General features: G+C 33.1%; 1 protein-coding gene across 1 annotated transcript in view; it reads right to left on the bottom strand.

Annotated features, from left to right (window-relative positions):
* Positions 1 to 26605, bottom strand: part of LOC143180604 (adenylate cyclase type 6) — a 393507-nt gene that overhangs the window by 17200 nt on the left and 349702 nt on the right. The window contains exons 14-20 of the mRNA XM_076380460.1: positions 24873 to 25032; positions 19151 to 19248; positions 16843 to 16927; positions 15559 to 15675; positions 9424 to 9546; positions 2487 to 2725; positions 571 to 709 (exon numbers count right to left, since the gene is read on the bottom strand). Of these exons, the coding sequence (XP_076236575.1) occupies positions 571 to 709; positions 2487 to 2725; positions 9424 to 9546; positions 15559 to 15675; positions 16843 to 16927; positions 19151 to 19248; positions 24873 to 25032 (961 nt within the window). The remainder of the gene's footprint in view (positions 1 to 570; positions 710 to 2486; positions 2726 to 9423; positions 9547 to 15558; positions 15676 to 16842; positions 16928 to 19150; positions 19249 to 24872; positions 25033 to 26605) is intronic.

Below are 26605 nucleotides of genomic sequence, written 5' to 3'. Positions count from 1 at the left end.
GTATCCATCATACATGAATCGCGATTCATGATTCACTGTGTGAAAAAGGTCATACTCATAACGTGAATATGTACATTTAAAAACAACGAAATAATATTTGATCAAACCAGAGATGAGTAGGGAGATTGCCAATGATCGTTAGAAAAGCGAGGCAGATTCAATAGAGGCATTCCTACCAGACAACTGTCGAACTACATGTTCCTACCAGACAACTGTTGAACTATATGTACATTCGAAAGTGACCACCCATGAAGGATAGAGAGACATGCATACGAATGAAAGATAAATTATGGTGGAGACTTTTCAAAGAATTTCGTACACACATTTTTCTATCTTTCACGTGCAGTCTCTTTCTAATATGCGTATAGTTCATCAGTTGACCGCTAGGAACGTCTCTTCAAATCTGTCTTACTTTTCTAACGATCATTGGTAATCTTCCAATTGATTTCTAATTAAATCGAGAGCGGAGAGTGAGCGAATCATGAGCATATTGAGAGTGTGGTCCGACCGTAATTCTAATGTATATAAATTAAGGAAAATCATAAAGCAAGTATTTAAATAGAGCCTTACGTCCGAATTGACAGTAGACAGGAAGTGAGCCGCTACGTGTTCCGGAAGTATATTCGCCAGCAGTTTCTGATTGTAGGCCTTCAGGTGCTCCATTTCCTCTTTTTCCTCTGTGGCTTGAAGTTTCCATAGAAAATCCAACCTGCATTCGATTATGAAAATACTTGAATATTTTCATATATGCATCATGACTCTTACATACGTTTAATATGTATTATCATCCTGATTAACATATTCGGTGTGGAGTCGATAAATGTAGCAAGAGAAAAGCTGTTTCTACTATACAGGGTGTTCCCAAACATGTGGGACAGTTTTGGAAGGTATATTCTATATACGAAGGCAATAAAAAATGTCATGTGCACATATATGCGGCAACATTTAATTTTTTTTAGTTATTTGCTATTTTATGTTGTGTACACTACAATACTTTTTTCAAGGCCTATCATTGTGTGGGTTTAGTGTTTTCAGTTAAACGCTATTTCATATAGGGTATCTGAAATATAGCTTTCGACATTTTAAGAAGTGGTAGGAGATTGAAATGGAGGCCAAAATGTCCTATGACATGATGTTCGATTGGTCTTCGTTTTGCAATAATTATGCCTTAAAGTTAATATACCTCTATGCTAAACTAACAATCACTGTATTCTTAGTACATTTTGTTGTTTCTCTTACAGTTTGACTTTTCTAAGTTATTAAAAATTCATGATACTCTTAAAAAACTGGATCTTGAATTTTTAAAGCTTTATGAGAGTGAAACAGCAAGAGATATAACAAAATGTATTAATATCTTTTTGTTCTATTTTTGTCTTTCAGTGCATCTGTAAAATTACAGATTCCTCTGATTATTAGTTTAGCATATAGGTATATTAAATTCAAAACATTATTATTGTCTCCTGTACATACTGGATATAGTATGCAGCTTATCTGTAGTGATCGTACAAACTGGCCTAGTTTTAAGAACAAATCAATCAATTTGTAGTATCTGGTAGAAAATACGAGACAGGAATTACAAGCTAATAAGAAATTTCGTTTATAAGTCACCTGACCCACAACCTATCTTGTTAAAATTTTTTATGTAATTTTTTATAAAATAAGCTATAAACTCGTACAAAATTTGAAATCAACATATCACAAAAATGGAAGCTCATTGGAATGAACGCCCATTAGGCTTCTTTAGTACTATAATATGTACCTACTGTCGTTTCTAAAGCGATTTCCACGATCATGCTTTTCCCTTGTACGTATCACGTGTTATTCAAATATTCCGTTTCGGCCATCTTTCAGAATTGAGTTTTTCAACAGAATTGAAAAACTTGTAATCCATCAGAATTTAGTACCTTTAATACACCGTTTTTGCGAATGTACTTCGCAACAGCTGCAAGGTAGCTGAGAATTAAATACTTACAACATGCGTTTATTAATCTACTATAGGAACGGTATACAAAATACCAGTAAATTGTTCACTCATCATGTACGGAAATGTGTTGCTCTGGCTGCAGGCAGTTTAACCCTCGCCTAGCTAACGCTGGTTCATTTTTGACCCCATGTTCGTTTACGATGTAGTAGTTCCTAACATTCGGTTTTTCGTAGGTTAAACATTTGATAAAGTAAGCTAATTTAGTATTGTGCTCCCATCTTATTCGTTTCATATTGATGGAATTTAAACTTATTTTTCTTTTTTCAGATCACTTAAAAGTTATGAGTTTAAAAGTCGCCAAACTCATATTGATGCCGATTGCCTTAGAAAGACCTTAAAAATGACCTCGAGCGGTTACCTTTATCACCGTTAGATGCACGTTTTGGAATAATTTAAACCCTTGTTATTTACTTTTTCTTACCTTCAATAGTAGCAGAAATAATTCAGATGTTAGATTTAGTTCGGCGCTCTGTATAAATGAAGTTGCTTTAAAATATATTACCTGTAAGTCGCTTCTGTATGCTGCGAGTGAGCAACTAGACAGCCCATAAAGAAAACCACCAAAACGGCTGCAAGCCATTTCCCCGTCAGTTCGATGTCTTTTTCGTGCACAGCATTGTAGATGCTGATTGCCAGGTAGCAGACTACCACCAGGCTAAGTATTGCCACTTTGAATACCGACGTCAGGATCTGGTAGACTGCACAGGTTATCATGACCAGCATCACGAGTACCGGGAAGAGCTGCATTAAAAAGTGATTTTATTCCTGTAGAGATCAGAAATCTTAGAAATTGTTAGATTACTATTCTGAAGTTTGTCTGCAATCCCTATTTGACACATTAAGCCCCTTGATTACTGATACGCATGAAACATTTTTTATTGTTGCGTCCACAACATATTGTTTTCATTACACTACCATGTGTTAAATTATATTAGCAAATATTTAATAAAAATGTGTTGTGATCAGGATCTAACAATCTCCGTGTTTGTATTAGTGTCTAAAAACTGGCTGCCATATAGTAGTTCTGGTTTAAGTATAATAGTACTTTCTCTATCATTATACTACTCAGTTAATTAAAGTGAAAAATGATAATAAAAAAAAAAGTTATGATAGTACTTTGCTTTTAAGCTTGTTTTCTTGGATTCTGCGCCCCTGGATCGATAGGGATGTGTTAAAAACGTAAATTATAAAATTGACCTTGATCTAGAAATTCCAAGTCCAACTTTTTCTTATTCACAGTTGTACTCATCACGAGGGCAAAAAGTATTAAAGGAACTATGAGATGCAACTTAACCATTTTCTTGACAAATGTGTTAAAGTTTCACTCAATTTTTAGAGTAATTTTATTGATTCAATTTATTTATATTAGTATGTGTTCATAAAATAAGTAGCCAATCGAAACACGGATAGATTACTATCGCACATAAATACCGCAGTAATGATCAGACGATGTTGACACCGTGATCCATTACCAAAAGATTCATGGTATACATGGACGAAACAGTCGAAAATCATTCTTTAGCTTGAGAAATATATCGTAGTTTAATAAATGGTAATGGAAAACCGCTATATCCAGAAGTGCCAGATTGGCGAGATTTTCTGCAGTTACATCAGACCTGACCGGAAATTTGTTTGTACGAGAAACAGAGTGCTCGCTCTTGATCTCAGAGCAACACAGGCCTCGAATCGCCATACAAAGAACAAAAAAGTGGGGATTTCACGAGACCTGTAAATACAGACTATAGGAGTTATGACGTTAGGATATACCGTGTTCGTCACCTGAGCGAGGTAATTGGTACATACTATTTTCCATTTCACATGTATACTTGTAACGCTATTTGCAGCGAAGTAATGGTGTATGTGGCTTGTAGCCCAAAAGGTAACCCTACAAATCGTCCCTTTTTGGTCCTATGACTTTGGAACTGAATTGTATTTACTTTATGATGATACATTAATCATTGTGCAAGATACAATTTTTATTGGATCTTTTATCTATTGTAGGCGTGTTTGCACACCCCGCTTTTTCTCGGGTGAATGTTGCTCCTAGAGGTGGATCGGGAGATGCAGAAGAGGTGTATCCTCGGTAGGGAATTGGAACAATTGCCGGGTACCTAAAAGGGGCAGTCGGATTTGCGCTGTCCAGGAAATAGGACATCTTGACAGGTAATGCAATCGTTGTTTCCCTAAATACAATTACTTTGTGCGCGTGTCAAGCGGGGCCTGGTGTGTTACTTTCCCCAGCACCCCGTATTTGTAGAATTTGCTAGAGTGATGGGATGGAAATAGTATGGGGACTATTACGCGAGTGACTTTGTAGTGTTCTGAGTCCTGCGATTAATCCAGGATGTAAACTCTATGTTGTAGATGTACTACTAAGAGGAGTCACCGAATCCATAAAAACAGTGTCTTATGTTGTAATTATCATACCTCTGTTGGAGTTTAGTTTTAGTTCTAATAGGTATCCTATTAAATGTGTTCAGAATAAATGTGTTGAGAATAAAGCAAAATATATTTATTTTCAAATAAGTTTCAAAATAAAAATACACAAACAAATAACATGTGCCGTATGCTAAATACCCCTACGTTCATATGATTCAATACTATACTGAGATATAGAAAATATCTGGGCAATGGAAAAGATCATGCGTGCCTCGTGCCGTTTTACGGTGACTCGAACAGTGGACAGCGTTTCAAGAACGAAAGAAATGATTCCCACATTTGCCACCTTTTTCGACTTTCTGGAGCTATTCAAAGTAGTCCGAAACGCCAAACGCATGTACACGCAACTGATTCAGTAGTGTGTATAATGGAGGGGGAAATTTTCAGAAGCGTATGTCGCCAATTTGGGTATTTTAAACGAAATCACGAGTTGACTGCATTTCATTGAACTTTTTCCTTTCGAATGAACCCTTCTCCAGATCAAAAGCTTCTCATATAAGGACGAAAAGTTAGCTTCCGTAAACCCATATTTTTTCCAAATTTTGTCAGTAATGTCACCCCTCTGCCATATCCTAGTTTACTCTTTTAATTCTCTAAAGAACCAGCAGCTATTCTTGATCACTGGAAAACAGTCACTGCCTCCAAAGGAGCAGTCTTAATCCCTCTGAACAGGTCTATTAGCTGCATACCTCTAAGATTCTCATGCTTTCGGAATCTGATGCCAGAAGTAAAAATGTGAGCCGTTCTTTCACAAATGTTGAAGGGGATGAAAATTAAATGTAACTTTGTTTGCAATAAATCATATTCCTCACACCAGTCTCGTTATTTAATTGCCACACCTCGTATCTAGTATATCTAGTTTGAGTCTTCGTTTTCGAGAAAATCGATCATCAAGTTCCGTGAAGTACGCGTATACTTGATAGTTAACGAGAATTAGTCAACCAGAATGCTCCACATTAGGCCGCTCTATTCGGATTTGTAAACAATGTTATAGTTTGATTGGGATTGAATTAATGCAGTACGTTCTAATAATCCATTTAGTTACACTACAAACTGCTGAAAGTATTTTGCGTTTCGTATTAATCAAAGTGTTGCTCGATTGATTAAGGAAGCATGAATTGATGCTAAGTCGCAAGTCTTCACTTCTTTAAATACTTGTATGATATTGCGTATCAGTGCAACACTTGAATTCAGACAAAACGAAAAATACTTTTAGCAATTCGTAGTTTGACTACATAAATATTAACGCAAATAAACGATTATTATTGGAGCTTAATGCATTAATTCAATCCCTACTAAGCTATAATGTGTTTACATTCTTTACAAGTCTGAATATAGTAGTCAAATGCGAAGAAATTCGTTCGAGCAGCTCCTACTACCTTTCAAGTAGATACATCCGTACTTGACGGAACTTGATGGTTGATTTTCTGAACAACAAAGTCTCAATCGAAAAAATTTTATTCTGTTTTTCGACTTATTTTTAGATGTATGTAGAATCATCCTCTGCGCGTTTGTACTACGATTTCCGATACATTCTGTATACACTCGTTTATAGAGTCAAGTGATCATTAAATTAAAGTCCTTTCTACATTAATATTTCCATTAATATTATTATTTCTATTTAAGACCCGCTCCAGACGCGTTTTTCTCGCAGCCGCGCGTTGTAGCAACAAGGACAATTCCCAGCTTTTTATTGTGGAAAACAAGGAAAGACATACGAACATGGCAGCTAGGCTGCACGTATGCTGCAAATTGTAGCGGTGAATTGACGCAGTGCTGTGAAATAGGACCTATGTCCTTTTGAAAATACGCAATCGTGTCGCTTAATTGCCGCATTCGACTACCCTTTCTTGTTTTCCACAATTGAAAATTGGGAATTGTTGCAGCGGCAAAAAACCGTTCGTCTGCAGCGGACTTAAAAAAGAAAACGTATAATTTTAATAACAAGTCCATACATTTGTATGAAATTCTCCTACGTATATGTTAATTTAAGAAATGGACTAAGTAACCAATGTGATATGTTTTCTGATATATGTATACTCTGTATATTTGCATAAAATTCTCTTACGTCTACGTACACTTAAGGAATGTACTGAACAACTAAATTCACTATTAGAAAATCGATTATTTTGATAGAATTGTGCTGATCAATTTTAATGTACTTACTTCTCAGCAGTGTAATGTTACTATGTATAGGAATAAATATTTATATTTTTATTTAAATGCACGAGTTTGATACTGACTATGCATTTCTAAAGTTTAGGTGTATAAGTAATTTATCTATTTTTTTTAGATAAAAGAATACTATTTCAACCTGCTCAAAGGTTGAGAATTCAATAAATAATTCTTAAATTTACAATTTGATAATTTATAAAACGGAATCATTTGTTGCATAAAATGGAATAATTCAATGTTTACATACTTCGAAATGATTTAGTAATAAATGTAGTATTAGAATGAACATTATAGAATGAACACAAGTAATTTATTTACAAAATTTATGGCACATATAAGATATATTCCAATATGGTAAATTACTGGAGTATATTACTACAGATATAATAGTATAACTGCATACATTTAAAAGCAGCATGCAATGTGTTCTATGTCGACTCTGACTAGAAATTTGACAAAAAATGGAGGAATTCATCAGCAAAAAGTAAAGAATTGACGAGACTATTCTTAAGAAACAGTAGATTTTATTGTATGGGTATATGTGTCGGTGCTGTTAGACTCCAGTGAGTTCGTTGTACCTATTATAACCCCATTATAACTACATGTTCAAATATTATTTAAAAATCGAGTATTATTGTATTTTTATTCCTACTAATTGTTAGATTAGGTGTTATTATTAAATGTTATTACATAAGTTATTATTTGTAAAAGATCTAAGCTTGTAGATTTCACTCTTTAGCCATGTGCTACACGAACCTTCCACATTTCGTTAATTCAAAACCCCTCTTGTATGGGCAACATAGTTCTGTACGTTTAATCAGTTGAGGAAGTTACATTTCTAATAGTTGTTAATGTTTATATTCAAATATGAAAGTTTGACTCGGCGTGCTGCGTAAATCTTTAAGATGTTTTAATTTTCAGATGCAAGTATGTCTAGATATTAATATAATAATAGATAGTATATTTGTAAGGATATTAAGAAGAATGTAAAATTCTATTTAAAATCTCCTTCATTCAAAATTTCGTAAAAACATAACCTTAAGGAGAAGTCCTTTCCTCGGTTACATATGTACTTTCAAATAGTATAATTTTATCCTGAGAAATTATACAGCAAAAAATAAGACACATATTTAGGTGATCTTATTTAGTTGTACATACAGGGTGCATCATTGTCTCCCTTTTAAGAAAATATACAGGGTGAGTCATTTAAAAATATTTTAATTTTTCAAATTCAGATCCCGGTTCAAGTGTCCAAAAATTTGAAAAAAATATATATATATATACGTATATCTGCATTCTCTGGTCTTTTTTCTTTCGATTTCAATTGTTTAATTTTCGGACACTCAGAAACTGTAATTAGGGCACGTCGGCAAATTTCGCACTAATTGTTTCTACGGTACACTAGAAGCACTCCCCATTTTCCGTTTACCCTCAAACACCTAAAACTGTAGTTCCATACATTTGTACTCGGTCAAAATTCAAAGTCAATATTCGTCTTATTTTTTTTATATAGATTACAATGATTCTCTTGTGTTATGTTTCAACACTCACGAATTAGAAAACCATGATGCGTGCATTTAAGAATTCAGCAGACAATTTATGTCAGGATGGACGCATAAACTGTAACTGTATTGAATTGTTCTATGGATTGTAACAAGCGAACAAGTAGTAGTAGTAGTAGTAGTAGTAGTAGTAGTAGTAATAGTATTACTATTAGTCATCAATGCATTTATAGATAAAAATTGAAATACGCTTGGTATCATGTCGTTTCGTGTTTGGTTTAGGTTATCTTTGTTCACTGGGTTAACTTAAACTCTTTGGGTCCTTATAGGACGTTGGATCGCTTGGAAGATATTTTATGCTTTATCACGTAGAATGCCCAAGCATGATGCATGTGAACATGACGGTCCATCTAATCCGTAAAATAAAGCATTTTTAAACAGGCATAACTTTTGATTTTATTATATACATTTCTAAAATTATTATTATGATTATTAGAATGTACTCATCAAATTCTATCAGATTATGTAGAATTAGTTTGGGCTAGGTTTGAAAGAAAGACTATCTATTTGTAATTATTTCTAATTTTACAAATGCTTCTGTGCTCACAATAAAATCGATCTAATATCGTAACAATTGGAGGCGATCTGCCTAAATTATCCACCTTACTAAGCAGAAGTAGCACTACCCATTCTGATAAGACAATATTGAAAATAAGATGAATAAAATTTGTGGAGATTCAATTCTTTTTATACATTATTTAAGTGTTTTTAACTATCAATGCCTTTTACGAAACATGGATGAGAAGTATTTGTAGAGTCCAAGCCTTTTTATGCTGTTTATTTATCTATCTATCGTTTTATTTATCTATTTTTTTATTAATAGATCCGTCTAATATGGTTCTACTTTAATACTTTTTACCAGATGAGCTTTCACTAATATTTGCTTATATTTCCTAAGTGACTGACTTTATATTTTGTAATCAACTAAGATTTCTGTAATAAACGTAGTGTATGTGTAAACTTAAACTCAAATAATAATATCTCGACTTCACAATTCAATAAAACTTTCTTGATAAAGGATTTCCTTAAATTCCTAAAGAAGATCACGTTTCAATGTCTTAAAAGTAAAGTTTAGAGTAAAGATGGATCTCATTGTAGTTAAAGTATGTAGTCAGAAACAAGATAGTACATCTAATTAGAGCTCGAGAAGGTATTAAACTAATCTGATGAAGACATATCAAATTTGGTTTAATGCTAGGGCTCTTCAATCTATCCCAGCTGTTAGTTTTCTGAACAGAATCAATTATTTTGCTTAGAACTTACGTCAGCGAAGACCATGTAATAGCAAACATCTGGTGCGTCGATGCTCTGGAATGTTACGCTGGAATTCTCTGGCCATTCCGTGAAAGTGCTGTTGCTGCACATACGCACCTCTTCTAGTGTGAGCTACAGTCAAAGAAAAAGGCAAACAAAGGTGAATCTTCTTCTACTTCGCTATTTCGTATTAAAAGGATTGGCAAATCAAGGCTTCCGTTAAATATCGACCGCTTTCGGATTGCAAGACATTTATCGATTAATGCGTCAATAGTGGTAATAGATAACGCTCTTAATTTTCCATTGATTTTCTATAACAATGATTAGTGGTGTCTATCTATTCGCGTAATAATATGACATTAAGGAAATTATATTAAGTCTCGAGGTATTAGCGATATGTGCCTATGGCTGTAAAACTCGCATAATGGTTAGCAGAAAATTGGAATATTTAATCATCGTACCACGAATATAGCGTTACTTTTACCTTGAACATAATACATCATATCAAAATTGTAATTTTATATATGAAATACACAAATTTCATGTATCAGGTGTACAGAAAACTAAAAAAAAATAAAGTACATGATATTCAAACTGCATTTATATATATTCTATTCCCAAAACTAGTTTGCAATAGAAAGTCTATTACTGGTCAAAATGGCCCTGCATTTCGTTGCCCAGTTCGACCCAACGTTTCTCGCGTTGAAAATCTGTTGAAAACCATTCGCCTTCCAAGGGTTAATTACCTTATTTGAGGTACTTTCTAATACGTATGTGTGGATTATAATAATGTTGAAAATATTGAGAAATGCAATCCGCAACAAAAATGTACAAAGTGTAAAAAAATTCAGAGTCATAAATCTACAGATCTATAAACTACAACTACATAAATCTGCAACTAGCCCAAAATCTTCTCTACGTACATCGTAAACGTCGCCACAGATATTTCAAGAACAAAGGTCTATACATATTATTAAGATTAAGCTGTTTGTTTGTGTCGCGTTTCACAACTCATTACATGATTGTTGGTGAGAAAGCTACAAAATTCCTGTTTATATTTATACTAATCGTGTAGAAGACACGAATTCTACGTCACACTATATACGTTCCAGGCGTAATATTATTTTAAATTTTATTAACAACTTCTGTGTTTCTAATTTATTAACAGCAATAGCAAAAGATAGTAAGTCATGATTTTATAAGTAAATACAATTCGAATGTGTTAACAAAGATTGCGTGCAAAAAGAACCAAAACTAACAAATTTTTGCTGCTGTATTAGTATTGTCTCACACGGATATTCGCTCCTAGACCCTATTTACACTGTTCGGCGGTCGAAACTTTGTGCTGCCACTATCACTGCATTAATCGTTTCCCTGGTTCTAAAATTAATTATCTTAGTAGTAGGGATAAAACTTTCACATTTAACGTGTAGGTCTTTTTCACATTTATCAAGACTTGGGGTACGTATCCCAACACAGGAAGTCGGGTAAGGTGCATTGATCTAATAGACCTAGTTCGAGTAACTTAATAAATGTAATATTCATTTTAAGCTAAAATAATGTCCTATATAATCACATGAATCTACTGAAATAGTGTTTGATGAGATATTTCGCGTACAGTTTAGTATAGTATTTATCTAGTGATAGTGAATTGAAATGAAATTGAGTTTGTAAGGTAGTTTTGGGAATAAGTTTCTTCGTAAAACTGTCGTGAAACAAAACTTGTCATATTGTAACGTGTCGTATGATAAAACTTTTGATGTCAAACGGTTCTGCTGCGATTGAGATTTTTTGCGATTCCTTGACGCTTTGCGATGGTGGTGTTGTGTGATGGATGATAATTACGATATCGTCATATCGCTGAGAAATTGTAGCGGAATCGTATGCACTGCATGATGAAAAACGTCAATCTGCTGAGTCAAACATCATGTGCGCATTGGGCCTAAGGGCAACAGGATTGTGCATCAAAATATTGACATAGTGCATAGTACATAGTAATAAAGGTCACCGTATTATAAACATCCGTTCTAACGTGAACGAAATATTCGGAAATGTTCTTGGTGTATAAATCAACTCTTTACAAAGGTTCGTCGATTGATACTGCTTTGCAAGACAATGGGTGGCTCGCAATAGAAATTATATATTCACAGGGCCTCAAGTTCCCAACGGGACATACGAATTATACATTAGCCACATCGCGGCCGCAATGGTAACTAGCCTCGTGGAACCGCAGATCTCACAGAACAATATCTCAGCCTTGAGGCATGTGGTTCTGTATATACAGGGTATTCCGTTGCGTGTGGAAAGTACAGCAGTAGATTCAGGACGTTGAAATAAGAAAAAATATTCATATAAACCTATGCCCTATTTGACCTTGTTTACGAGTTATAGCGTATTCTGCATGGCAATAAACTTAATCCAAAAAAAATGTTTAAAATGTAAAAACATCATAGTAGTAGTTGAGTTCAGTTTGAACTCTGGTTTCCACACAAATATTTCTAAAAAAATTAACTCCAAAAAAGTCTCCGAAAAATTAATTCACCTAAAAAAGCATTTAAAAGATATTAATCCCACAAAAATAGTCCAAAAAAATTAATCTCTTCAAGAAAGAATTCAAAAGACACTAATCCCTCTAACAGAATATCCAAAAGATATTAAATAGCCTCCCAAGAAGCATTTAAAAGATATTAATAATCCCGCTAAAAGTTCCTTAAAAAAATATTAATCCACAAAAGTAAAACTCAAAAAATATTCAACTTCAAAGAAATATAACAAAAAATCACTCCAAAAAATATTTATTATCATTTAATAAAAAAATACCGAACTCAAAAATAGTTGTCCAGTTGATGAAGGTGTTTTAAATCTCGATAATTACGAAACTGTTAGAAAACATTAAAATGCCTTATTGAATATTTTGCATAAATGTCCCTCCTACAAGTTCACGTACCGCAAAAGAACTGAGTGGGTTACTATTATTATTCATACAACTCTCTGCCAAAATTTTTAGTTGGCCATTGTAATCATGTTGAAGAAGTGCACTCAGGACATGTACACAATTTAGCAAGCATTGCATGCATACCTTGACGTAACAAGAAACATGATCGTTGTTAATAAATTCTTTTATATTACAAATGATTAGAGCATCATCATTACTTGGATTTTGCGATTTTGTGTTATTAATTGGCATAGTCTGAAGTGAATCAGTAACCTGAGATGCTTTACGTGTGGCATTCTCAATAGACGGAAGATCGGATCTGTACATATGCCTTAACTAATTGTATTCTACAATAACTACAGTATTAGATTTTATACAAGAAGGATCGAAATTAATTAGATAGAGTCCTTCCAAAGAAGTAACTCTAGAATGTGCAACATATATTTGACCACAACTGAAAACTGCATTGCCAGCATCAACTACAGCCGTTTTTACACTCAAACCTTGACTTTTGTGAATGATTACACAGTAATTAATGTATAGAGAAAATTGAGATCGTAATATAAATACTCTATCCATAATTTCGAACTTCGCAGTGGCTCTTGTCACGGTATATGCTACTCCAAACAGTAGAGAAATTTTAACAGATTTCACATATTTTGTTAGAATCGACGAAGGTGATCTAACGACGATCCGGATTGGAGAGAAAGGTGGATTAAACCAAAGAAACGTTTAAAAGTAATTTTTTTTGTCTGTTCTGAAAAGGAGAGACTTTTTTTTTAATTAAATCCCAAGAGCCTTCTGTCGGCGCCTCCTGGGAGATGCAGATCCTCTGTTTGGCAGCATGGTTGACGTCTGTAACGGAAAGTCGGTGCAAACGCACCGTTTGGCTTACGAATAAATTGTAATTGTCCTCTAGTAACCTGACTCCAAGTTACGAAACGTACCTTTGTGGAGGGAAAAACAATATCTATCAGAAGGTATAATGAAGAGCAAAGCCTAAAGAAGGGAAGAGAATATTTTGCACTCTACATAACTAATAAAAGTAAACCTTGGGTTTACAACTTGAATTTACCCAGAAGAGTGATAACAAAGATTAATGGCTACAGAGCTAATCACTGTAATCTCGCAACCTCCTTAGGGCGTATAGGTATTACGAGCGAAACAAAATGTGAATGCGAATATGATACACAAGATCTTAACCATGTCATTTGGCAATGTCCAGTATACGATTTCCAAAGGAAAACCCTAATAGGAAAATTTAAAAAACGCAAACAATATCCACCTTTCAATGTCAGAAGCTTTCTCGTCACTCTCCACATTCAAACATTACAATTTATTTGCGACTACTTCGAAAAATGTGAACTTAAAATTTAAATAACTGTATTCTTTAAGATAGTAATACTAGCTACGTGATGTAAAAAAAAGGCAATAAATAATGTATCTAGTAAATAAGCATATCATGTACAGCTGTATAAACCTCACTTAGAGGTTTGGGTTAGTTTAAATTAAAAAAAAAAGAAAAAAAATACCTCGCTACTAAGCACAAGGTAGAGGCGTGGACTGTATTACCGACGCTGCTTTGTAGTGAAAAAAGTGTCGGTTGACGAGCATACAGAGGTGAGTCAAACTCTCCTCTGCGCTAGATGCACTTTATTAGATTTTACCTCGAACGAACCACAGCGAGAGCTATGAGTCGTGAGCAGAGAGGACCATGGTTACTAGCAGAGCTAGTTCCGGTGGCTGATAACGACGGCTTATCTCACCGAAATTCTACGGCTCTGCGTCCACCTTATTCGTGTGCATCTATTCGTCACACGGGGGCTGCTACTAGACGACGTGGTAGAGCTTGGACAATGGATGAGTATATTACTAGCTCACGTTGACGCTGTCTAGTGACTGCACCACGAACTAGTGGTCAACCAAAGAATGGTCTTTGGTTGCTCCCAAGATGAATAGCAATCTCAGGGAATCAAGGTGAGACCACCGATTCCAGAAGTACATTAATTCGACAAAATGTCATTCTTATTGCGAGTTGCTTCGGCTGTCGCACGTATGACACGTGGTATTCGAGCAGACCGAATGGACCAGGTTGCGAGAGATAGAGAAATCGGCAATTCTGTACGTTACGAAGACTTCGAGCGTTTGGAAACTAAACTGCTGTTACCGAAGTGTTACTCCGAAGGTCTTGCTGCTGACTGTCGAAAGAGTGACAGGTGTGTCTCTGCGTAAGCACGGAACACTAATTAGCCGTTTTGCGGCACTCGCTGTCTTCTCATCCCCCCTTCCCTCTCCGCCCTCTTTGACGTCACAACTGACGTCAGGCCTGCAACTCGAACAGCTGATACCGGTCGTGAGGAAGTGGATGGCAAATTTAAGCTTGCATGTAACAAGCATGTGAATGACCGTGTAAAATATTAGAATGACTAGTCATGCACAGTTCGAAATGTTTTATTAGGCTCTGTTTTTTTGCAAAGATCGCTACAAAGCCATGATTTTGTTAATTTTGCCTCAATACGATTTTTTATTAATGGTAATATAACTTGAGTTTCAAGTAACTTGACCTTTTCCATTCATTGTAGTACGATTATAAAATATCAGAATTTTGTAAAAAAATATCCACAAAATAGGCTTCCGATTTGAACGCATGTTTAGATTTGCCACAAGGAACATTCCATCTACCACGAATGTTCGTATTCGAAAGGATAGATACTTGAGTAACGTAGAGATCTGCATTGTTCCGTAATAATGTCAGGGATTTATTCACATCATGTTTAGATTTATTTCTATCACAACGACACTTATATCGTTATGATAGAAATGATTTGGTTAGACTTTTTATATCATTTTTAACAGTATCTCGCATACGAATAACAATATTACCACGATTAAAATAAGCTCTATAATCTTTACAGACCCTCCCACGATTGAAAAACGCTTTACATTTTACTAAAAACTTATATGCAGTATGTATTTTACATTTCTGCTGTGAAACAGAGAAATTCCTTTGACCTGCACATTTTTCTTATTACACAGTTTCGATTAATGCAAAAATACGCTTAGAAGTGGGCATAAATTAATTAAATTTCATCATAATAGTTTACTATAGCTGTCATCGACATACTGTTACGACTATCGTTGACGTAAATTCGATACTACAAGTAATGATAGAATTCGGAAATTACAATATAGTATTATATGCGACTTACCAAAGGGCTCAGAGCGGTGATAAATGTCAAAAGCACAACGCATGTGGCCAAGCCTTGTGCGATTCCTCGATTCTCGAATACGTGTACCGCAAAATCTCGGATATATTTTGGCACCCTCTAGAAAATTAAATCCTTTTCTTAATTTTCGACAAGTAGTTTTCTCTATAAAGAATGCAATGTAAAATAAATGAATGCAATGCAAAAGAATTCATGTATATCTCCTGGAAATGTTGAATTTTTATTTTCGACTAATGTAATGTGCGTTTTCAAGAAGGAATAGATTCTTCAGTTAGCATGTGATTTTCCATGTCAGCGTTTTAAGAATTTAAATCTAAAAGTTTTTAGTAAAACTTGCACTCCTAACAAATAATTTATAAATATACAAGGTATTTAGAAAAAGAGGTAATTATATAGAAAAGGGGTTGCCACACCGATTTCGATGACTATAAAATTGTTTTCCAATTGTCTTCCTAACTTGAATGTAACTGAAACTCAGCTTTAAATATATAGTTAATCATAAATTACGTGACTTTAATATTATTGATCATTTAGCATTTGGATTCCGTAACTCGAAACTGAATGGTATACATCATCTTTTTCATTCGCAATATTATTTTGAACATATTGGTAAAATTTATTGGTTTATCAATGAACCTTAAACACTAAAATTCGTTTAATTTTTTGATACACAAAATTTAGATGCAACAAATATATTTTTTCTTTAAAAACTGTGTTGTATTTCGGTTTGAAATAAACATTACAAAAAAGAAGATTAGAAATTATTGTTATTGTAGCTATATATGTTTTACTCACAATATCAGACATAATTTGAATACAAATAGTCTGTCAAAATATTTCAAATAGCATGTATTTAATTGATTTTCATACAGATTATACGCAGGGCCTGTAAATTCGAGCGCAGTAGAAATCTGGTCAACATATAGCAAAGTACCAATCCTCGAAAATTCTCGTTCAAAAAATGCGTTATCGTTATCAAGTTATTCTGTGGTCAAATTGAATGGTTACAGAAGTCAATCATTCCTTTGAACTAATAATAAGTGTCAGACTAATGCCCAGAGTATTAATAGGTAAATTGAAGACTTCACTAGTGACCTGGAATCTCATCACAAATTCAAGGTTGAGAGGAAGTGGGAAGATTTCAACGAATCTCGCGATCGATCCAATCGCGGCAGAAATTGCTCAAAATTTGTGTATCTAACACAAAGTTGCTTCAAGTAAATACATGATTTGCAAATTAAAACTAGACGGAATTGAGGAATTCACCTTGTTCTTTTCTGCCAAAAGGATTCCGTTGATCATGCCGATGAGTAGTGTACTGGCTGCTACACACGTGTAGAAGTAAATGCTCCTGCAAATTTTAATGATCAATTTTGTATTAGAAGAAATGTTAACATCTTTATATCAGATGTCGCAGTTTTGTATTACATCAAACACAGCGTTCTGTTTTGGATAATGCACTTTTGTGTCATATTGGACACAGAACCTATAAACCTTGTATTAGGCGTCAGGTTGAGCTGGAACGCTCCGACATTAAAGTGTTAATTCGTGGAAAATTGTTAATTATATAAGTGTGAGAAGAAATTGCTTTCTTATTAAGAATTACTTTCTTCTTTTAAAGGTACTAATGAATATTAAGGAGTACACCACCCTGGCACCCTATAAAAATAGGTAAATTTTAATTTGAAGAAATCCTTATACTCAAAAAGGAGTATTCTACACACGAAGCTTGAGAAAATAATAAGAAATTGTTGATCTTTTTATATTGATAGGGTGGTACAACTATGCAACTATATTTATTCATTCACAACCATCAGAACTGCTAGGCCCCTTAATTCCTATCATGTTTTATTAGTCCTTTGTACATAAAATACACTCGTTGAAAAAATGCAATAAAACAGTTTTAATTCTGTCCAAGACCAGAAGTTTCTTCTAACTTCGACATTCATAAATTAATCAACCTTTGTTTCTCCAGCGTAGAAAAAAATTGACATCGAAGTGAAAATATATGTCCCAAGTGAGGAGAAAAAATTCTACATTCGTGTTTCACGAAAAGAAGCCATAAATTGCATTGATAACATTTAACGTATACTTTCTGTCGCCATTTATGTTTGAGCACCTTTTTTAAGGCTCTAACATTTTTATAGATATAATTTTGTCTGAAAAGGAATGACATGTAATAACATTTAATGATTGTGTACCATTATCGTCATTTTTTTAAAGATTTACATAATTATTTACATAAAAGAATATGCACACCCAACACAAATATCCACAAATTACTTTAATGTTTATAAATACCTAACATTATAAAGGGTGCTATGATAAATAAGTAATACTGATATCTAAATTATAAATAACATTGCTGTAAATAAATGTTAAATATAGTTTTTTAAATGATAACTTATTTCATATTACCATCTCTTCCCTCGCTTTTATTTTAAAGATAACGAAAGATATAGTTTTCTTCTGCAGTAAAACTAACTAAATAGTTTGAAATTACAGCCTTACTATTGTTTCAATTGAAGTGACAGGTGATTTTCTGCTTTTTAATAATGTAATATCAAATAGACATAAAGCAATGGATTTTAAAAATCTAACATTTATTTTTAAACCTTCTCCGATTTTTAATGTTTCGGCTAAAAGAACATGTCATGGTTTACTCAGTGTGTTTGTTAAAATTGAAGAATCTTGCCTGCATCTTATTTTCATGCAAAAAAGTAATTAATATGGCTCTTCGATGAATTTAAATCTCGAGCTGCGTTTTGTTATGGATTGCTAAAGCAATCCGAACTGTATTCTTTAATGTTTTTGAGTTAGTAGAATCCGAAAAAATAATCAAAATTATATCATTTTCATTTGAAAAGCAGCAGAAAGTGCAATTGCTCAATTCCAAAGCTAGAGAACGATACTTTTTAAGATTGTTACGGACAGTACTGTGCTGTCACGGTACAGCTACGTGCGGATTCTCCTTTACTCGTGACTGTGTTCCAATTTAATGTAATGTAATTTAAATTCTAATATTTACAAATAACTTATTTTGGTTAGTGAAAACTAATTAGAATAACTATTTTACAATAAATTTCTAAATTTATTGATAATTAATACATTAATATAATATTAAAGTTTTGTAGTTGTTTGTTGTAGCTATAGTTATAGTGCGTACCTGTGAAATTAACTATAATAATAAAATACGACAAATGTACATTTGCAATAGGCATTAATTGTACAATTATTTGAAAATTACTTTGGAATAAGCAGTTCTTTTAGAATTCATTATCCCCAAATAATTTGCTTTAATATTCTAATTTGGTCTAAAGGAACGTTTTTATGCTTGTTCATTATTCTTTTTGAAGCAGTATGAGTGTATATAGTGTGCAAATAGAAAAAAGTGCAATTGTGCAAAGAAATAATTGTCCTAAAAGTCCGATCAATTATTTCGAACGTTATAAAGAAGTTAAACTCCCGCGAGAGTTAACTGAAATTGATCTAATTTGAAGTAAGTTCAAACTTTGAAAGAGCAAAGAAGGATGTCGATTCAAAAAGTGAAGTTCATTCGAACTGGTTTGCTTACCCGTATAGAGTGATTGCTATTGCAATCACGACCACCATGTAGACGAATCCGGAACAGACGAAGTACGCTGAGAGCATTCTGTCTCTTTCACGGGAATACTGTAACAAATGGTCATGACACGATTTAGTTTATAGAAGCAATAGAAGCCTGGAAGAAGGTTTTTGTAACAACTTAATAAAATAGCACTACATTATAATCGTCAGTCAGATTACATAATCTGAAATCAATCACAGCGAGTATGTTATTGCAATCTTAATTTAACCCTTCAACAATAGCATACTTTCACGTGTAGAAGCACTATCCAAAGGAAAATGAGTATGAAGACGAAAATTCTGTAAGGCGAATGGGTTGTGTGCATTTTACAATTATTCAAAAATTATTTAAAGATATTCTTCAAAAGAGAACTATGGTATGACGTATGTTATGCTAAACACATCAAATACGCTGCGTTTGATACTGATGTAGGCAAGGATGGAAATCCGTGTGACATACAACCATTGCTGAAGGGTTGAAAATATAAAATATAGTTCCACCTTGAATTAATCCTAGAAAATGCTTCCACATTTTTTTTATGATTTATACCTATTATAAAATCTGCAATATATTTTATGTATGTTTTAATGATATTTATAAAGCGTTGTAGTCTATTGATCTCATCCTTTCAATTTTCAAAAACTTTCTCACAGTTCGAAATATTGAAAGTCAGCTGTATTTTAAGTATCATTGTTAAGTATAATTAAAATACAAGGTGAGCTAGAAGTTACTTTCTGACTTCTTTCCACTGTAGATTTTTTTAAAATGTATGGAAACATAAAATTTAAATAGGAAATGACTTACTAACTCAAATAGTTTCTTTTATAATAATAATTTTCCTTTATTCATGGAAAATAACATCCATTGAATGGCCGACAAGATGGATACCATTTCGCTTAGAATCACCTCTTAATTCTATCTCTTTAAATTGAACAAACAACATTCAAGTAGAGGATGCAGATGAATTGTTTGTAGTCTTAAAATCACGTCGAAGTTTTCTGTAAGTACAATTAATTGAACAATTGTGTGTGAAATAGCAGCAATGCACGCTTAAATTTGAATAGAATTGTTACATCTAAATTTCGTATCTCAAACTTAGTAAAACCTGTTCAAACTCGAATTTTTTCCTGGAACAAAATGTTAAAACGTTACGTGAAACTCCTAATGTAGACCCCTGACTCTATTAAAATTTAAACGTGTACTACTGAACTTACACGTTGCCGAGGTACGTATTTCCGAGAAACCTCCGAGTACCTATTTTCGAGAAATGAAAGAGTGCAAAAAATTTTAGAAACAGAATGTGGAATTTTTTTAATATGAGAATATGACTTTTGACCCACCTTGTATAAGTGAGCTGTTTATAGGCCAAGGTGATTAACTCTATTTTTAAAATTTTTAAAAAGTTTAATGCCAACGCACTTGATTGATGTTTAATTCTTTATATTTAAACGAAATATAAGTATATATGCTTTGTGGAGTTAATTGATTTTGCAAATGGGCGGCTCAGTTACGAGGAAGAATTAAGAACCAAAAACAATTTTTAAATTATAAAAAGAAACTAGTGAAATACATCATACATAAATACATTGTCTGTTGGATAGTTCGACCATGTCTTGCATGAGTACCATGTGGACAAATGATATGTTCAATTGCCCACAGTTACTTCTGTTAAAGCCATTAAACTTATTTTGCCTTTACTTTTTAATTTAACATCGTAGATATTAAATATATTTACTATATATTGTTAGAAAGGCGATACGTGAAAGAAGTAAGTATCAATCCGATTGGTTCAGACACAATAAAACGATTATCACAATTTCTGTTATTCCAGGTCGCGTATATTCGGCGTAATAACAATTAAGTGTACAATAGAACCTCTTTTAGAAATTAAACGGTTATCTAACGTTTATTTGCCGAAAGATTTGAATCTCATAGTAGGTACTCTGATTAATCGAAGTCTTACTGTAGTATAATCGTCTCTTTATGCGTCAGCGTACTTTTTGTTTTGATATTCGGGTGTCTACGTATATTGACGTCATTAAGGAATCCTCATAAATTCGCAGACAAGATCACACAAAATCAATGAAGAATATACTGCGCGTTGCTAGTCAGTTGTCACTCGGAATGGTAGAAAAGGCACATATTTCGTAGACTCCACTGCAGCTTCGTCTATGGCAATCTATGTCGTTTTACCTACGAGTTAGAGACAAATTCCTAATCTCGTGCATATATACACGTATTCGAATATCAAAATAAAAGAATCCGATATTCCATCAAAATTAAACTGTACGATTACATCTAATGTATAGCGTATTTGTTAACAACACTTTTTTCTGAAGAAAAGTAAAGATAAATATTATTTTTGTTAAGGGAAGGTTCCAGTTCAGATGTCTGCAGAAAGGTTTCTTTGAGGAGTTTTTATATAACAAGGTAAACAAGATGTCAATCTGTTGCTTTCGCTGTCTTATTATACATCTTTTAAGCACACAAAAGTCGTATATTTCTTTATTGTATTCAAATATTAGGAGTATCTGTGCCATATTCTCGATAAATTCTCTTTTTACGATGGGACGTTTAGCATTTCGATTGTAAATCGAAACCCAAAAGATTGACATCAACTCTCTTATATCGCGGTCAATTCGTTGTATTGTATCGAAACCATGTTATAGGAATATCGTATTGTATGGGGTTTTACTAAGTATATCAACATGTACGTTTTTTACATGTGAAATTTTTAGAAGAATACCAATCAGAACATTCAGAATGGACCTATAGGCATGCGAAGTACATCTGCACCACATTTTATTGACATGGGTAAAGTGATCACAAATGATGCATATATTCTTGACAACATCTAAATAAAAATTTTTCTTTTCATCTGAAATACCTGATCTTTCAGTCTTTTTCTTTCTTACTTTGTTTTATTTATTGATTTTGCCTTTAATTTTGTTCTTTGTTTTTTATTATAACTGGCCATCAAACGGGTACGATCAGATATGTCAGGGCAGCGACATAACCGACCAAATTAAGCAAAAACATGGATTTACGGAAATTGACTTTTCGTCCTTATATGACAAGATTTTAAGCTGAGAAAGGGTTCATTCGAAAGAAAAAAGTTCAATGTAGCGCAGTTCGGTCGTGATTTAATGAGATTCTGTTGGTATTTAACACGTTGAAAATTGTTTTTAATTCATTTCCATGATTATTTAAAAAAAAAAAAAAAAACTGTCACTTAGAAAGAAATCATTATCCATAGGTATCCAACAGCATTCCTTCAGAATATTATCAACTTCTAAGTATATGTGTAGAAATTTGTTTTAATTGTTCATCAAAAATATACATAGAGATATTTCTCATAATTTCATCGTTTGATCTCTATACTCATCTCTCAAAAGTTCATAAAACTCTCTGGAGTTCGCATCAATAGCGGATTTAGATACAAGCGGCCGTCTCGGGATCCATAAGACAGAGGCCCTTGTAGAACAAAAATTTTAAACAAATTGGATGAAAACTTACGAAGTTATCGTTAGCTTTTTACACCTAGAGTGTGAGTTGTACACCATAGCTACATTATTATCGCGATAAATGTAAAACAGATGTTTTTTCAAATGCTTGATCAAAATATTCTTAATTTTATGTCTATTCTTGCATAATTAAATCTAATTTTGCATAAAAATAAAGCAATACATATTCTGCATAATTTCTTTATTTTAATGGAGTTCCAGAAATTTGGAATGTCTCAGGGCTCTTGAAGTCTAGATCTGTCACCGCGTTCTTTTGTTAAAGCAAAAAAAGAAAATATTGGGGTAATTGAGAAGATTGTGTCTGGCTCGTGTCATTTGCCGGTAACTTGAACAGTTGAATGTCAGCGTTTCAAGAGCGAGAGAATGAGTCACATCTGACTCTAATCTAATCTGATTTTGATTCTAACCCTTTGTCTTTATATCAAACCGATATCTAAATGCGATTAAATTGAGAAAAAGAACCTGTAAAAATTAATATTCATTTCTGTCTGTTGTGCACGCAAGTTATTACATCGGTGATGTACAAAAACATAAGTGTGTTTTCCATGGTTGTGTAATAACGACTAATTGTAAGTCGGGGACTGTTCAAAAACATAGTAAATAGTGTTACAAAGTGCCAGAAAAAGGAATTACACAAATCAGGAATACCGTTTTGTAATAAAAATACTGACCATCATTCCTAGCTGACCGACATTTCTCCATTCTCTCCTACCATATGGAAACCCAGTTATGCAATTTTTGTATCGTTTTATATCGAAACCGTGTTCTCGGAATATCGTGCTATGAGAGGGTGAGGTATATTCTTAAACTGTATGAAATTTTGGAGGCAATGAAGCTACGAAAGTGAACAAATAATTTTATTTTACTTGTTCCGGTATTTTGAAGTCAGACATAATTTTTTTACTAATTTTTTCACAATTCTATTATTTGGGAAAACGCAAAGAATCACAGTTTCACTGCAAGCGAAAAAGTATATTTTTTGTTTCAAAGAAAGATTCATTTAAATTGATCAATTAGTTTTTGAGATGTTTGTTCTACCATTTGGAAAAATAATGCTTCGAGATAAACGTGTTTAAAGTCAAACCGCTGATACGAAGATCATGTGATAACCTCCACTTAAGGGCCTATATAATTTTGGTAATTTTTAGAATTTTCAAATTTCCGCATACTCTTCATACACCAAAAAAGAAAAAATCTAGAAAAAATCGAATTTTGCAAACCTCTAAATTGAAATCTTCGTTTAATTGTGTACTTTTCCAATATGTGCTTCGTAATTTCAGCACTCCGACAAAAATAGCGATACACTATCCGCTAACACTTAGCACCTCTAAATTAAGGAAAATGGACATATTCGTCAAACACATAATTTAAGTAATAGAAAGAGTTAAGGGGATGTTAAGGAGAACTCTTTCTATAAGAGGATATTCTTTGGTAGTATTGACCACAGAAGCAAGACTCATACTGTAGTGGAACCTATAAATGTAACAGATGTGTAACCTACGCGTAGATATTTTGTTATATAAAATATTAACTTATTGGACAAGTATTAAAGACACTAGAGTATTTGCCATTTCCAAAAAATGCTAAACCTGAAAAGTGTCGTTTTTTACTATAAATCCTTCTATTATATTAATTTGTTGCATTATATTGGATTTATATTGCATTTATATTGTATGAATCCTTCTATTATATTAATTTATTGCATTATATTGGAATAAAGAACGTTGTAGTTGGAAGTACAAACTTTGAATAAAAAACATTGCCATTGTACTATTTTTAATCGAAACAAGTATTTTTAAACTATTTGGTCTATAATTGTAGGTATTGTGTAGAACTGGTAAAGATGCACCCGAGACAAATTTTGACATATGTAGTAATAATTTTCTATATGTGGGCGATACGTCGATTCAATTAGTAGTTATGATTAGTTTGGTCAATAATACGCTACATCTAAAAGTGTATGTGAAATTAGGCGATTCTATCTACTGTAATTATATGGATCTACATTTTTTTCAGATATAACCTTACCAGCTCTGTACAGTAGATATTTGAGTTACCCTCAGTAGTTTCAGTACATACTGATAATGCTTTTATTTAATACTACTTTTATGCTTAAAGGACATTTATATTACATTATTATATTATTTAGCCAAGAAATGAAGTACCTTTTCTTCGACGTCAGGTGTTCGAAATGTTAGAATAAAGGGTATGCAGTATTCTGCTCTTAATCGATCTATGCTCCTAGCGTCAATGGCTCTCATCAGGTACTCGTTCACCTCGTCTTCTGGATCCTTCTTCGCTTCTGTTGTTTCTCCAAAGCCCATTCTGTTATAAAATTAAATTGACAGCTGTAATTTCTTATGTTTCAAAAGCTCGAGGAAAATTGAAGTTAACTGAAAGGTGAGAGAGAGTTAAATGAAAGTATTTGAAGAAACTAAAAGTTTGGAAACATTATCACTCTTTCAATTAAGAAATAATTTTTTATTCATACATTATACATTCAAAATAATAGTTTTACTTTGATATAACATTTACTGTAGGTTATTATTATTCAGCATAATGATTATGTGGAGTATAGTTGCAGCATTGAAAGGATACTGCGAATAATCGTTTGAAAATAATAATTATTTCTAGAAAAATTTAAATTAAATTTATGAAGTCCGGAAATCATTTGTGAATAAATGGTTAAGTAGATACGTTTACCAAGAGGTAAAAAGAGACAAAAATTCAACCTATTTTTTTAAAGGAATATACGCATTTAAATTGGGCTACCTTGTTTCTCACCAGATGTGTTCATTAATTAAATTTTCTTTATTATTATGTAATTATGAAAAAAAAAAAAAAAAAAAAAACAGGAAGATGATAATAACAATTTGTTTCTTAATTTGCAGCTAATATAATAAGATTATAGAATTTTTATTAACGTAATATAAAGTGTATTAGTAAATGTGGGATATTCTTGAAGGGTAGGTTCTAGATGCAAAGATTTTGAGCGCTTCAGACATTGTTGCCGTTTCAAAAAACAATATGTTTTTGATTAGCAACAGCTTTAATATGATTAGCAAATACAAAAAGTTCCGTTTATTCTGAGTATTCAATACAGCTAGTCTTTTATTAACATTAACAGTTCTGACAATTCTGACAGTTTTTAAAAGAGTAATCTTCTGTCCTGGAAGTTGCCTTCAAGAAAGCCTTAATCTTTTCTCCACACATCTCGTGGAGGAAAAATGTCCAAGCGTGAGCCTTGGAGGAGTGTAATAGGAAAATGAGGTGCCTTCCCGAATGCACAATGCTCACAAGCCTAATGTAACTATTTTATTCCGCAAGTAGGTCCTGTAAGCGCTATATAAAGTTCCTGGTTCGAAAAATGAACCCATCATTCCCGAATCCTCAGTGTGTGTAGCCTCAGTTACTGTTGAGGGTGATCTAGTTGGGAAAGAGACTGAGTGATTGTCGAGCCCTTATTCAGACCAAATATTCCAGAAAACATGTAATCCCTTTTGAGGTTTTGCAAAAAAAAAGAGAAAAACAAAAATTCAGACGCTTAGTGCATTAAGAGTTATGAATAACAAACATGCAGTGAACTGAATTTGAGATCCTATATTTACTGTGTTATTCCCGACAAGGTTGGAATCTAGTATCTATTGCGTTGAGATTCAAAAGATATATTCCTGTTTTCTCAACGCCATTTGCAGCATTCCTACCTATTGTTACTAAGCTTTACGCCTGCTTTAATAAACATCTGAAAACAGCTATGCTGATTCCTTTATTTATATTTGAAATGTTTCCATGTGGCTGTTTGCTGAGTGTATTAAGCTTTTAATGATTTAAAAAATGACACATCCGCCAGCTAGAGAGCATGAGATGTAATAGAACTATTAAATTTGTATACGACAAG

The sequence above is a fragment of the Calliopsis andreniformis genome, chromosome 6 (genome assembly GCF_051401765.1).
Source record: "Calliopsis andreniformis isolate RMS-2024a chromosome 6, iyCalAndr_principal, whole genome shotgun sequence".
Classification (NCBI taxonomy): Eukaryota; Metazoa; Arthropoda; class Insecta; order Hymenoptera; family Andrenidae; genus Calliopsis; species Calliopsis andreniformis.
This window is presented reverse-complemented; position numbering and strand designations above follow the sequence as displayed.